We start from the raw sequence: 14,410 nt of genomic DNA on the forward strand, positions 1-14,410 counted from the left end.
TGCAACTGAAAGATAAAGTATGCGTGGAACAAGCTTTCAATTTCAGAAGTACAAATTGAGGGCTATAGAAACCGATCATTCGTGTAAATGACTGGTCTCTTTATAACAAAAAGTCTGTGCTCAAAGGTCAGGGAGTAAAGTCAAAGTCACCAAAATTCCCTTCCTATATCTGGGTGCGTGGTAGCAAGCTGCCGACTACTGTAACATTTTTCTTTGCCTGGGGATTACTCACCTGATAGATAAGCTTGTATGTATGAATTTGCTTGGGGTTTCTTGATGAAGATCCCCAAACTTTAAAGGCTCCCTCTTGTGGCAGTCCTTTTCAGTAGCTACCGCGTGAAGGGACCGAAGGAAAGCTCATTTTCTTCTCTGTTGTCACTGCTCCCCTGACAACCCCCGGCTGCCTCTCTCTGGCAGGTCCCACCAAGGACACCCAGCCTCAAACAAAATTTTCTGTTTTCAGTTCAACCAAGGACTGTTCGCCCTCCCCCTGCTATTACTCACTACAGCAATGGTCAGTGGGAACCTTTCTACAGTTTTCACAGGGACTGTATCCTGCCCCAGCTCTACGTGAAATCTGTACTGAAAATCGTGGTTATTTTTTCCCTTTTGTGACTCTTTCTCAAGGTCAGTTTAAAAAAAGATCTACACAGTATCCAACTGTCTTTGCTGTGTACCTCTGTAATGCCGATATACTTGGAGGCATGTCTTGAGGGACTTCAGACTGGACATTAGAAAAGGTTCTTCACCCAGAGCGTGGTTGGTCACAGGAACAGGTTCCCAGGGAAGTGGCCATGGCACCAAGTGTCCCAGAGTCTGGACAGTGCTCTTAGTCACACTGTTTAGTTTAGGGAGTCCCGTGAGGAGCAGAGCGTTGCACTCGGCAATCTTCATGGGTCCATTCCAACTCGACACGTTCCTGCGGACGAACCACCGGGCCCCACACGGCCCCGGCCCCGGCTCCTCCTCCTGCCGCCGCGGCGGAGGCGGTGCCGGGCGCGCTCCGGCTCCAGTCCCGGGCGGCAGCGCGGGGCCCGCCATGGCCGCTGCGCGCCGCCGCCGGCGCCGCTGACATGGCCCGGGCCAGCGGCGGGCGGCAGCTGCCGGCGGAGCTCGCTGCGGAGCCGCCGGAGAGCTACCAGCTGCGGCAGGAGAACGAGCTCCAGGTGCTGGAGTCCATTTACGGGCAGGACTTCCAGGACCTGCGGCAGAGCCAGGCCTGGAAGGTAGCGACCGGAGTTCGCACGGGGCGGGGGCGCAGCGGGCCGGGTGCCGGTGCGGAGCGGGGCCGGGCCGGACAGCGGCGGGGGCGCGGCTGGCGCTGCCCGCCGGGGCCGCTCCTGGTCTTCCTTGCCTGACGTGTCGCGGCTCTCGTTGCGTGCCCGTGGTCCTTCCCTCAGCCCTGCGACCGGCCACCTTTGAGACTGATTCTCGAGATAGAAGCGCTCGCTCTATGATCAGTGCTGTGCTCATATATTGCATTCTAAATAATTGTCAGGCGTTTTTAAAATTGCCTCTTAATTCATTCCTTAACCTACTAATTACATACTTGCTCAACTAATTCATCTCGTCCGTATACGTGATGATATTTACATAGTTGTTATGTGTTGTGGTTTTGTCACAGTGCACCTATTTCCATGATAATAGTTTTGCTTTCATTTTTGTAGGTGTGGGGTTTTTTAATTACAGCTAGTTGATGCTCAGGCTTGGTACTCATGACTCTCTTCCATTTGTCTTTCGTGTCCCCATCAAATTGATATTTCCTTTCCAGTGTGTCCATGATACTGTTTTCCTGTATCTGGAGATGATGGTCACTGTTCTATTCCACAGGTTCACTTCTACTGTTGTTTCTTTTTGCATTCTTTCGTCTTGAATGTCTACTATATATCCTCTGCTTTCTTTTGTGCCAGAGACTTGAACTTAAATTTTTTGCCGCAACTTAAGACTTTTTTTTCTCTTTGTATAAAGTTTGGTAAGAAGACTCTTAGTAATTTGTTGGGTTTCCTGAAGTGTTCCCTCTGTATTGAAGGTCATATCTGATATCCTCCTCACTTGATATGTTCTCCTTGCTAGAAAAGCAAAGGGGATAGTTACCATCTGTTTCAGTGTTTGTTATTCCATATGGTCTTACTTCCCTCCCTGTTTTTCATGTTACTGAGGGCTGGGTTGTTTGTTGGTTTTTGTTGTTTGTTTTTAAACCTAATTGAAAAGAAAAAGTTGGGAATACTTATATGGCATATTTTACTTTATTCTGATTTTGAGTAGGTGATTTGAACAGGGTAGGGATGGGGAAGGCAATGCTTTTTAAAATTCTGGTTTATAGCAAAACACTAAATACAACTACAGAAAAAAAAATGGACAGTAGTCCATTGGTTTGGCCTTGTAAGGTGTATATCAGTGTGACATTACAGTCTGTTGCCGTGTTGGAAAATAAAATAATGCCTGGGTTAGTAATCTAAACACTAAAGAAAAATGCTGTCCTTATAATGAATGCTTTATCTTGTGATATATATAACCTGTGTTAAGTTTTAGTTTTTTTCTACTGTTGTCTTACACTAAGCAGAATGCAAAAGTTTAACTACAGAATCTCATTCTTGCTCAGTCTGAATCATCTTTCTAATGACTGTAACTACACTTATCTGAAGAAGTTGTAAAAATATACTTGATAAACCATGATAGTCAGTGGACTAGTTCACTCCTACTGAGCAATGTCAACGCATTAATGTATTTTTTTGATGGTTTGGATGGTCTGAGCTGTATTCTACTATAATATAGCTTGAGAGCTATATTAGAAAACACTAGAATGTGTTTTCATTAAAGCAAAACCAAACAACCCTTTTCAATCAGAAGTTTTGGTTTGTGTTTCAGGTACGACAGCCTCCTGAAATTAATTTAGTTCTGCGTCCTCAGGGATTGACTGGTGCTAATGAAGTGTATGCCAAAGTTGACCTGTGGGTCAAGTGTCCACATACTTACCCTGATACGTAAGTGAACATTAACTTATAACCTTTTTTCTCTGCTTTCTGTAGCAAAGTGTAAGTTGAAAAGACATGTAGTTTTATTCATCACTCTTAGTCTTGCTTTCTGCATGTCAGTATTTATTTAGCCTGGGGTATTTTATAATATGCAACTCCAAACTTTGGCATCTGAATTGGATTTAGTCTTTTGTGCAATGGAGAATAATGGGGATGAGTTTGTCAGTGCAGAACTGCAGCCCCAGTTTGTGGCTTGGAGATGCATAACCAGAGGTGTACCTGCCACCATCTTAGTGCCCTTGTTAAACTTCTTGAACTCCTGACTCTTTCACCTGAGACAGACTGAATCTCCTTTCTATTTAAAGCCATCTGTTGTTCTGTTTTCTGCTGGATTAGCTTTTGGAAGAGTTCTCCATAGAGCGTGTAGAAGGAGTTGCAGGTGACCAGCCTAGCCCAGCATTTTGTGTTGGCAAGTGGGTCCTGGGTTACATGTTGCTCTGTGTCCTGTTTTGTTCAGTCCGTATACCACTGATGGTCCAAAACATAACTCCCTTCAGTCCATCCATTTCTGCTGTGGCATGAGTGCTGTAGGAGGGAAATGCTATTCCTTACGAAGTGATAGCTCAGTTATACCCTATAACAAGGATGTAACAGCTACTCTTTTTTTTTTGTTTTGTTTTAGTTTAAAATATCACGCCTACAGATATATTTTGCTTGTTTACTTTAAATATTTTTTAAATATAGCTGATATTTATTTATTACATTTGTTTCTTAGGGTTTGTGTTACCTGTATAGTGGTAATAAATAAATTTTAAACATTTAAATGTTATGTTAGTAATGTTTTAAATGGCTTGTTCAGTAAGTTAGTGGTTAAGAACTGAATTATTAGAGTCTGCAGGGTTTCTTTGGTAGTTCTGCTGTTAAGTGTTACCGAGAAGTAATCTGCAACCGGAAAATTTGATGATAGGGAATATAATACAGTATTTCTGACTTTATCTTGTATATGTAACATTTATCTGCTTATTTGAGTGTTGACTAATTGCCAAGTGACTATGAACTCCATTCCTTTTCCCTCACACAGTTTTTATCAACAATCTGTTACTTTTTACACTCAGTTTTACTAATGAGGACTTTTTTATGTTTTGTTGCTGTCCCACAGAGTTCCTGAAATACAACTGAAAAATTCAAAAGGTTTGTCAAATGAGAAAATAAATGAACTAAAATCCAGACTAGCTGAATTAGCAAAACAGCGCTGTGGTGAGGTAAGAGCTTTTCGCTTCCTTGAGGAATATACCCTGGGCCTAAATAGTTCTAAAGGTGTATGGTGTAATATAGTGGAGTACATCCACATTGGAAGGGTAAGTTGCATTGTTTTTAAGGAAGGAGGGACTGTCTTTCTTAGGAATGTTTCTAATTAATGAAAGTTCAGACTATGGATGCTCTGAAAATCCATGTATAAATACTGCAAGCTTTATTCCTGTTTAAAGGTTCACATTATTAGGTTTAAAGGTTCTGAGTTATTTGCCAGTATGAAAAGCAATGTTGACTGTAAAACTGAGAACTTTCTGCACAATTCAGATTAATTTGAATATCATAAGAGGCCCTGTCTGTTTAAGCAAACAGTGGTTAGCTGGGGAGTTTTTCCATGTGATGTTGCTCACCTAATGCTGAACTAGAGGGCAAGAGGCCTTCGTTCCAGCACCAACTCAACACTTTGTAATACAGTCACTCACTCCATGCCACTGTGCCCTTTTTTTTCTGTGTTTAGGAGTAGTGATACTTGAGTTTCCCTGGAACTGGGTAAAAAAGGAAAGATGGAGAAACATGGGAAGCTTAGACCTTTTATCTATTTTAAAGAATTTTATACATCCTTGGCTGTGTTTAGCATTAATAATACCTTTCTGTTGTTGAGGACTAAAGTGATTCAAAGAATTGCAAGCAAACAAAGATTTCTTGGTGAAAGCAGGGGTTTGGTATGATTCTTATCCGCTATTCGGAAATTTTTCAAGTGAACACGTGGGAATAGCTCCATTTGTCTTTTTAAAAGTGAATATTACACAGCTGTGGACATTATAATAGGCTGAAGTGGGGTAATATTTTGCTTTCAGTTTCCCAAGCCTGTTAACTTTATAGATTTAGCAAGGGCTATCTGTCATTCACTTCTGCCACATCAAGCCTTTTTTCCATTTGAATACCATACTTGTACTTTGAGTGCCATTTTTTCTGCAGATACTTTTAAAATAATTGTTTTAGCTAGATACGTTCTGTTCAGTAACCAAAAATTTCCTCAGATTTTTCAGTATCTTTGGAAATTATCAGTTTAATAAAGTATTCTGGAATTTAGGGGGTTGTTTGTTTTTTCCTAATGACAGTGCAATGGACAATTCATAGGAAGTACAAGGGTTAAATTGTCTAAGTACCCACAAAACCATGCAGTATATACTTTGTCTGCTCACAAGTGACCACAACGATTGTTAGCTTGTAGGGCTTCCAAGTCCCAGTTTGACTTCTGCTCTCATTGAAAGGACCTAAATATATGTCATACATGTTCCTAATGTTGATTTTCCAAAGATAGAGTCATGCTTGCTCCAGCAATATGTAGGTGTGGTTGTGAGTTACATGTATGGTACACATTTTGTATGAATGGCATATGCAGTGCTATCCTGAATTACTTTATCTGCAGCAAAAAGGGAGATAGCTTTTCTCTCTACCTTGATAAGTATTCCATATTAAGTTGTATTCTGTGATACAGAAAGTTTGACAATATGTCAACCACCTATTGAAACTGAACAGCGAACTTTCAGTGTTTTTTAAATTAATGAGTTTTCTCTGGTTTTTGGTGTTTTTAAATACATATGTGTACATACAATGATTGCCTTGCCTTCTGAATAGTAACTTGGGAAAGATATTCTAGTTGCACGTGTCAGAATTATGCATATTGTGCTTCATTCTTACTTTCAAGCAGAGGATTCAGTGTTTGAGAATCTTCTAAATGTCACCCCATTATAGGCAGGTGGTACAATTTAATTTGGCTGATCTCCCACCTGTACATGCAAATCCTGCTCAGTGGCGCTGCTGACTGCACGTTTGTCCTGTACTATTCTTTAATTTTAGAGCTAAAATGGTCTCTTAGCACTGTGGAGTGCTTGAATTAATAAAGGGATGCTACTAGACTGCTGAAAGCTTAAGCCCTGGCAGGTCAATAGTTTATCAATACATACACAGTGCAAGTAAACAGTAACTGAAAATTGACTCCAACCTGGCAAGCCATGTAGCAGTCTTCAGTGCAGTTCTTATTTTAGTAGTTGTGGCTATATGAGTATGGAGCACTTTATGTGAATTTACAGTTCTAACAGGGAGACTACTAGAGGAAGGGTTGGATTTGTGGTTAGCAGTGAAATAATAACTATTTCTTAGCAGTAGGTACAGTAACAGATAAATGCAAAGGATCTGTTCTTTTGTAGCTCATATGTCATAAACCCATATGTGTGGGAGTAGAAAGATTATGCCTAAAAGAAGATGAGAAAATTATTTTTAGATTTCACTTTTCTGCTAGAAAAAGAAGATGGCTTAGGCTGTCTCTCTTTCAGTAATTTTTTGCCATCTTTGCTACTGTGGTCAGGGATTTTTCCTGTTACAATTTATTAATAAATAGTTCTGACAAAAAAATAGTGAAATATGGTAAATTCTCCCTAATAAATAACAAAAGTGACAGTCATGCTTCTGCTGTGTTAGTTTTTTGTGTGGCTGTCATTTGACTCTGCATGTCTTTCATACTTATTTTCTTTCAGGTAATGATATTTGAACTTGCTGACCATGTACAGTCATTTCTCAGTGAGTATAATAAACCACCTTCCAAGTCTTTTCATGAAGAAATGCTAAAAAATCATCAGAAAGAGCAGGAAAGATTGGCTCAGGAGGAATTGCGTAAGGCACAAGAAGTTAAGAGAAGAGAGGAGCAGGAGGTAAGAGAAACCAAAGTGTGAATAACCATATATTCTTAAAATTACATAATCAAGATTTTAAAATCACTCTGCATAATGGTGAGTTTTAGTGAATTATTAACTTGTCAGACCTGCCAGTATGAGCTGATCAATGTATATTATATGAGCTGTCTGCTGCTGTAATTGTAATATTTTAATGATGCAGTTTTAACCCAGGGAAATATTTATGCCTGAAACAAACCTAAATGTTGATTCCTGTTCCTAAAAAAAATCCCCTATCAAGAGGACCTTATCCAAAAGTGAAATCAGTTGTACATATTAAGTGCATTCCATCATAAACTAGGAAGTGTTAGCCATGCAGACAGGTAATCATACCTTCTTTCACTCTTAGGGTGACTGGAATATTCACTGTGACCGGTATCTCTAGAAAGAAAGAAATTTAATCTAAAGAGATGTCAGACCACCAATATCCTTCAGTAGAAATTAGGGGATTCATCCAAGTCTCACAGGGGCTAGTAGTATAAAGTCTCCACTCTGTGGGGAATATGGATAGAATAGCTCTGAGTTTCAAAAGATCATTTGGATTTATCTCCGTGTCTTTTTTTTTTTTTGTGTGTGCATGAAACTTTATTGTTGGGTCTGGCAGTAGAAGTAATTTACAATTCCATTCTCCTGTATCATACAATTGATGCTATTAACTTCCTCAGGAGAGCTAATTTGACTTATATTTTTTTATTCTTATGACATCATCTGAGTCCTCCTTCAACACTTCCAAAAAATCAGCATTGTGACTTCTTTACTTTTAAATCAGGGTAAAATCTTAGCAGTTGCATTGAGTGTACTGTTGCATCTCTAACAACTGAAATTTATTTCAGCAACGTGAAATCCTTAATGAGATTCAGAGAAGGGAGGAAGAGAAAAGGGAAGAAAGAAAAAAGAAAGAGATTGCCAAACAGGTATTCTTTCTAAGCAGGCATGCAAACAAACTTAGCAGTGAGTTCTTCCCAGGATTGTAACAGTGCTTGTAAAAATTTGAAATTGTCTTGGACATCTTTGCTTATTCAGGGCTTCTAGTAATCTAAATTAAAATGGGCTCTTGATTATTTCTGGAATATACTAGCATCTTGAGTGTACCGAGATGGATGTTTTCAAACAGACATAGAAAAAAGCTGGTATTTAATGTTTCCAGTTTCTTTGCATCCTTGCCATGGACAGTGCCGAAATGTACTTTCTGAAATCTCAGCACTTTTCCTTTGGCCTCATGCATGCATTTATTATGAAAACAGATTTCTTCTGTGGTCTGCATGACTTCATAGAATAATAACTGAGTACTTGCATATTTTGATGATAGGAGTGGCTTCTGCACTTATTTGGTGGTTTTCCTGATTTATAGGAACGTTTGGAAATAGCCGCTCTGACAAATCAAGAGGATTCTCACAGGAGAGATACTGCAGGACATAGAGTTGCTTCACGCTTAAATGGGAGCTCTTTGGAACATGGGGTGAATAATAAACACCGACCAAATTCAGCTGGACGTTCAAAGTATGTCAGTTTGCATGTGGATTTTTTAGATTTATTTACTTATTTGTTTATTTGATTGGTTGTTTTTTGTGGGTTTTTTTGTTGTTGCAAACATTAGATTACAAAGTGAAATTTGAAGGCAAGAGAATAGTGTGCCATGTTGTTGACCTGTTCATTTTGGTCTCTTCCCTGCCACCTTCCCCCTTACCTTCATTTGTCATGGTTTAATTAAGCTATGTTCTGTGGATAACTTGGGAACTTTCCAATTTTTAAGGCTTGTATTCAACTCCTGACTTTAAATATACTGTCTTTCTGAGTTGGAGGAAAATGTTCTCTTCACATTGCAGACGAGAACGCCAGCTTTCTGTTAGTAATAATGAAGAGTCCCCTGGAAATCACGAGGTTCTGAACTTCAGCACAAGTGGTGCTGGACAACTTACTGTCCATAAAGGAAAATGTCTAGGTAAGCAAAATTACAATTGCAACTTGAAATGCTGAGGTTTGGGATGCTTTCAGTAACACATGAAACCACTGATAAGCACAGGGCTGGAAATGGATACTTACCCCCTTCCATTGCTGCTGATAGCAATGGCGTAAAACCAGCAGGTTTAGCAGAAACGTTAATACAGGACATGACAGGAAACTCTGAGTTGGAAGACCCCATGGAGCGCCCACATGGACAGACCATCAGATGTTTTCATAGTTTGTTTTCAACATAGCACTTCCTCAGTGGATGGATGAACAGCCTGAAAGTCTCTTGAGAATGGAAAATTTTATTATTTTGCAGTTTGAGGATGAACAATTCTGTTACTATGTGTAGAACATTTGCTAAGCAGGAAAGTTGTTCCTTTATTAAAAATTGAAATTCTTGAAAATGTGCAGCAGTTTTTTGTCAACATGTAATTGCTTTCATTTGAGTACTGTTACATAGCATTCAGTCTCATCAAGCCTGATATTTTCCATACTTACTAGATAGATACGTGTCTTGTCTAGTTGTAAGTAGGTTTATGTTTCTGACTTTAGAAAACAGGCTTACTGGTATTTATTTAGCATTTGCAGGAGCTTTTGTCAAATCCTTAGAAACAAAAGAAGCCATGCTCCTCTTCTCTCCCTTTGTGTATAGGCAAAGATGAACAGCTTGGTAAATCTGTCTACAATGCCTTGGAAATTCACAGTGGAGACTTTGTTCTAATATATGAGTGGGTTCTGCACTGGCAAAAAAAGATGGGAAAGTTTCTTACAACTCATGAAATAGAAAAGATTGAGAAGTCTAAGAAACAGGTAATGCCTGTATTTTGCATTTGGCTTAATAAACACTAGGTGAGGTTCAGTGCTTTTCTTTAGGCTGCTAGTTGATATTAAGCTGAGAGGGTAGTAATGCACTTGAAAATGCTAATCTTTTAGAGTATCTAAGCATGAATGAAGATGAGTGTATTGGGGTATTCAGGAGTTCCTTTACAATAATACAAATGCAAGAAAGCATGTTTGCAAGTATGCATAAATAAAATATTGAAATTCTGAAGAAAGAACGAATCAAGCTTACCTGTTAAAATCAAAGCTGTACTTTCTCCAGTGCACAGTACTACCTTTTTAGAAAAGTATGAGGCTGTCAAATATTTTGTAAGTATTTTGTTTGTGTTACATATTTTATTAGTAGTGTGTCCCAAGATACGACAAAATCCATGCTATGTTGTGTTTCTCTACCAGCTTCAGGGAGCAGAAACGGAGTTCAACTCACTGGTGAAACTAAGTCACCCAAACATAGTACATTACAAATGTATGAACCTCCAAGAACGGGACAACTCAATTGTGGTGGATATTTTAGTGGAGCACATAAGTGGTTGCAGCCTTTCTACATACTTAGACAAAGAGACTCCAGTTCCAGTTGAGCAGTTGCGCCATTATGTGATCCAGATCTTGTCAGCTCTCGACTACTTGCACAGTAATTCAGTAGTGCACAAGGTCCTTTGTGCTTCCAGTGTCCTGGTAGATGCTGAAGGGAACATCAAGGTCACAGACTACAGCATTTCCAAGCGCTTAGCTGACATCTGCAAAGCTGATGTTTTTGAGCAAACCAAGGTTCGTTTTAGCGAGGATGGTCTTCCCAACAAACCTGGAAAAAAAGGAGACGTGTGGCGTCTGGGCTTGCTTCTGCTTTCCCTCAGCCAGGGCCAAGTAACCAAGGAATTCCCAGTTGCTGTGCCTACCAATTTACCTGCTGACTTTCAAGACTTTCTAGAAAAGTATGTTTGTCACATTCCTGTATAGTTTTGTCTTTGATTTTCCTTCTTTTTTTTTAATATTTTAACAGTTTTTTAAAGAATAGATAGGTATTCCTGTGTTGCTACACAGTTCCTGTGTTGGCAGTTATAGTTTTTATAAAAGAGGTTGATCTTATGGCTCAGGCTGGTAATCTGGGATCTGGGAGAGCAGGTTTGGTGCTCTCTTTTTCTGTGCTCTGCCACCAACTGTATATTACTGTGATAAGCCATTTAGTCTCTTTGCCACTGATTCCCATCTAAATGATGGAGGTAATAATCTCTTAAATGTAATAAGAACTCTTCTAACATTTTATGTCAGACATGAAATGGTTCTCTCTGTGGTTTGCTAACAGGTGTGTTTGCTTGGAAGATAAAGAAAGATGGAGTCCTCAGCAGCTGCTACAACATAGTTTTATAAACATTCCACGAATGAAAATACCTGTAGCTGAAGAGAATCTAGATGGTAAGGAACTTGGTTCTTCCTGTATTCTGTTAAGTAAGTGGACTACATGCCTGCAGTGAGAAAAATTGAGCTGTGCTACAGCTTCACAAGACTGCACAAGTATGTTACATTAACTGACTTAAAAGTTAGTGTGATCTATAACTTCTCTGTACAAGACTGGCTGGGGTGGATTGACTGCTGTTTTTTCTTCTGTAGAAGAAGCTCATGATTTAAAGAAATCTGTAAACTCATCCCTCCTATATGGTGTAAATACAGATTTAACTTTGTCCTTGGAAGGTGGTGTTCCAATGAGACTTTGCCTTCTTACGTTCTTGTTAAAATCATTCCTTTGTCCAGCATGTTAGTAATTAAATTCATGTTAGTAATTAAAAACAGTATTAAGATTTATGCTTGTATTAGAACTTTACACAGCAGAGCACTTCTGTATTTTAGACCTGCTGACTTTCAAGACTTTCTAGAAAAGTATGTTTGTCACATTCCTGTATATTTTTGTCTTTGATTTTCCTTCTTTTTTTTTAATATTTTAACAGTTTTTTAAAGAATAGATAGGTATTCCTGTGTTGCTACACAGTTCCTGTGTTGGCAGTTATAGTTTTTATAAAAGAGGTTGATCTTATGGCTCAGGCTGGTAATCTGGGATCTGGGAGAGCAGGTTTGGTGCTCTCTTTTTCTGTGCTCTGCCACCAACTGTATATTACTGTGATAAGCCATTTAGTCTCTTTGCCACTGATTCCCATCTAAATGATGGAGGTAATAATCTCTTAAATGTAATAAGAACTCTTCTAACATTTTATGTCAGACATGAAATGGTTCTCTCTGTGGTTTGCTAACAGGTGTGTTTGCTTGGAAGATAAAGAAAGATGGAGTCCTCAGCAGCTGCTACAACATAGTTTTATAAACATTCCACGAATGAAAATACCTGTAGCTGAAGAGAATCTAGATGGTAAGGAACTTGGTTCTTCCTGTATTCTGTTAAGTAAGTGGACTACATGCCTGCAGTGAGAAAAATTGAGCTGTGCTACAGCTTCACAAGACTGCACAAGTATGTTACATTAACTGACTTAAAAGTTAGTGTGATCTATAACTTCTCTGTACAAGACTGGCTGGGGTGGATTGACTGCTGTTTTTTCTTCTGTAGAAGAAGCTCATGATTTAAAGAAATCTGTAAACTCATCCCTCCTATATGGTGTAAATACAGATTTAACTTTGTCCTTGGAAGGTGGTGTTCCAATGAGACTTTGCCTTCTTACGTTCTTGTTAAAATCATTCCTTTGTCCAGCATAATTCATTTTAGTAATTAAAAACAGTATTAAGATTTATGCTTGTATTAGAACTTTACACAGCAGAGCACTTCTGTATTTTAGGGTTTAGTTGCACTTGAAGTTATTTAGGTTTTGTCTCCTCCTTGCTCCTTATTTGACAGTCCCTAGTGCCTTACCCCCATATTGCCAGTGATGGTAACTTTGTCTTCATTGCAGATTCAGCAGGTATAGATTGCATGGAGACAGTTGTACCCAGCAGTCAGATATCCAGTGCTTCGTTCTTCACAGAAACACAGAGACAATTTTCACGATACTACAATGAGTTTGAAGAGCTAAAATTACTTGGTAAAGGGGCTTTTGGAGCAGTCATCAAGGTATGGTATAAAAATTGTTTCCTCTGTGGAAACATTTTTGAGGATATGTTGGTTTTCTCTGAAGCAGAAAAATATATTCAGTGTTTGCATGGTTTTATTTACTGTCTGCTAGTGCTGTGCCTGTGCTGAGGTTTTTATCTGGAATTGAATAGTCTGAAAAGTTTCTTGTGAGAAGTTGCTGGGAGACTGGGGAGAAGCCTGTCGATATTGGGAACCTTGCATTTGAATTGTAGTCATTTTCCAGGTGTAAGGAAGACTTCCTGTTTCATGAAATTATTCTTCTGGCTCTGCTTGGTAAGGCACTTGTAAGCATTTGACTTTAGATTAATTTGAATTTTGCAGGTGAGGAATAAGCTTGATGGTTGCTATTATGCTGTGAAACGTATTCGCATAAACCCCACCAGCAAGCAGTTTCGGAGGATTAAGGGGGAAGTGACGTTACTTTCCCGCTTGAACCATGAGAACATTGTGAGGTATTACAATGCTTGGATAGAAAAACATGAAAGTCCTGTTCCCACTGTGTCAACATCTGAAACGACCGACGAGAGAAGAATGCCCCCCAAAGCCGGTCTCTTCATCCTTTCCACTGAGGAGACAAGTGATGTGGAAACTAATGCTCCTCCTCCATGTTTGACAAGTTCAGTTGAGTGGAGTACTTCATGTGAAAGATCCTCCAGCAACAAATTCAGTGGAGCTGATCAGGAGTCCAGTGATGACGATGATGACGGTGATGGCGTGTTCTCGCATTCAATTTTGTAAGTAGGCTTCAGTATTGGCACTGTAGGGAGCGTGAGCAGAGTTAGTTCTTCCAAGTTTGTGTCTTACCATTCTTGTTTCTTTTGTCAGAAGTAGTTCACTGCATTTTTATTCTGTCCCCTTGTTGAAAACCAGTGTATTTCCCAGCAGTCAGCCAGGAAGAGGAAATTTTCTAGCTAAGGATTGTCAATCTGTGTGGAAAATTTTTTGGTGTAGGCTTCTTGAAGCTGCTTATTTGTGCCAGAATGCATGACTGCTTACCTTATGTTTGACTATCTTTTCCAGCCTTGAGAATAAAGTTTTTTAATAAAGAATAACAGAAATATTACAAATCTTGAAAAATATCAAACTTGCTCTTTTTTGTTGTGGTTTTTATTAGTGTATTCCATACCTTCCTCTGTGTGTGGTTTAGTTCTCTCACTCAGTGGCTTTTTTGTATAAGCAAGTAAGTAAATTTATCTCAGTTTTGCTTACTGGATATAGAAATTAAATTTTACTGATGGCAAATATATACTTTCCCTTTTAGAACTGGACTGTCGAAGGAAGTGTTTCTTTGCAAGCAGGATGTTTTTCTGGGTACTATTTTGTTTTGCTTTTTTGTTCAAAATGTATAGAAAGTCTTCAGCAGAAGCTTAGATTTTTTTTTTTCCCCCAAAACAATTTCTAAATTCTTTAGTAAATATTTCTTGGTATGCAGAACTTGTGAGAGTTTTTTTCTTTCTGTGTTTTTAAACAGGCCGACCACAGATTCTGAAAGCGAAATAATTTTTGAAAACGAAGATGAAAATAGTAAAGGTCATTCTATAGTAAGTGTAAAGATAAAGCGAGTGAAAATGAAAATATAATAAAATAGT

The 14,410-nt window shown here is 38.9% G+C and overlaps 1 protein-coding gene across 1 annotated transcript in view; it reads left to right on the plus strand.

The window, feature by feature from the left end:
- Positions 1–1,018: 1,018 nt before the first annotated feature.
- Positions 1,019–14,410, plus strand: part of EIF2AK4 (eukaryotic translation initiation factor 2 alpha kinase 4) — a 39,826-nt gene continuing 26,434 nt past the window's right edge. Inside the window, exons 1-13 of the mRNA XM_041459766.1 lie at positions 1,019–1,226; positions 2,869–2,984; positions 4,135–4,237; positions 6,767–6,940; positions 7,795–7,875; positions 8,313–8,461; positions 8,788–8,903; positions 9,564–9,721; positions 10,148–10,683; positions 11,055–11,164; positions 12,643–12,800; positions 13,143–13,555; positions 14,293–14,362. Coding sequence (XP_041315700.1) covers positions 1,074–1,226; positions 2,869–2,984; positions 4,135–4,237; positions 6,767–6,940; positions 7,795–7,875; positions 8,313–8,461; positions 8,788–8,903; positions 9,564–9,721; positions 10,148–10,683; positions 11,055–11,164; positions 12,643–12,800; positions 13,143–13,555; positions 14,293–14,362 — 2,337 coding nt within the window. The 5' untranslated portion in view covers positions 1,019–1,073. The remainder of the gene's footprint in view (positions 1,227–2,868; positions 2,985–4,134; positions 4,238–6,766; positions 6,941–7,794; positions 7,876–8,312; positions 8,462–8,787; positions 8,904–9,563; positions 9,722–10,147; positions 10,684–11,054; positions 11,165–12,642; positions 12,801–13,142; positions 13,556–14,292; positions 14,363–14,410) is intronic.

This window comes from Pyrgilauda ruficollis, unplaced genomic scaffold (genome assembly GCF_017590135.1).
Source record: "Pyrgilauda ruficollis isolate IOZ18807 unplaced genomic scaffold, ASM1759013v1 scaffold14, whole genome shotgun sequence".
In the NCBI taxonomy this organism is placed as follows: domain Eukaryota; kingdom Metazoa; phylum Chordata; class Aves; order Passeriformes; family Passeridae; genus Pyrgilauda; species Pyrgilauda ruficollis.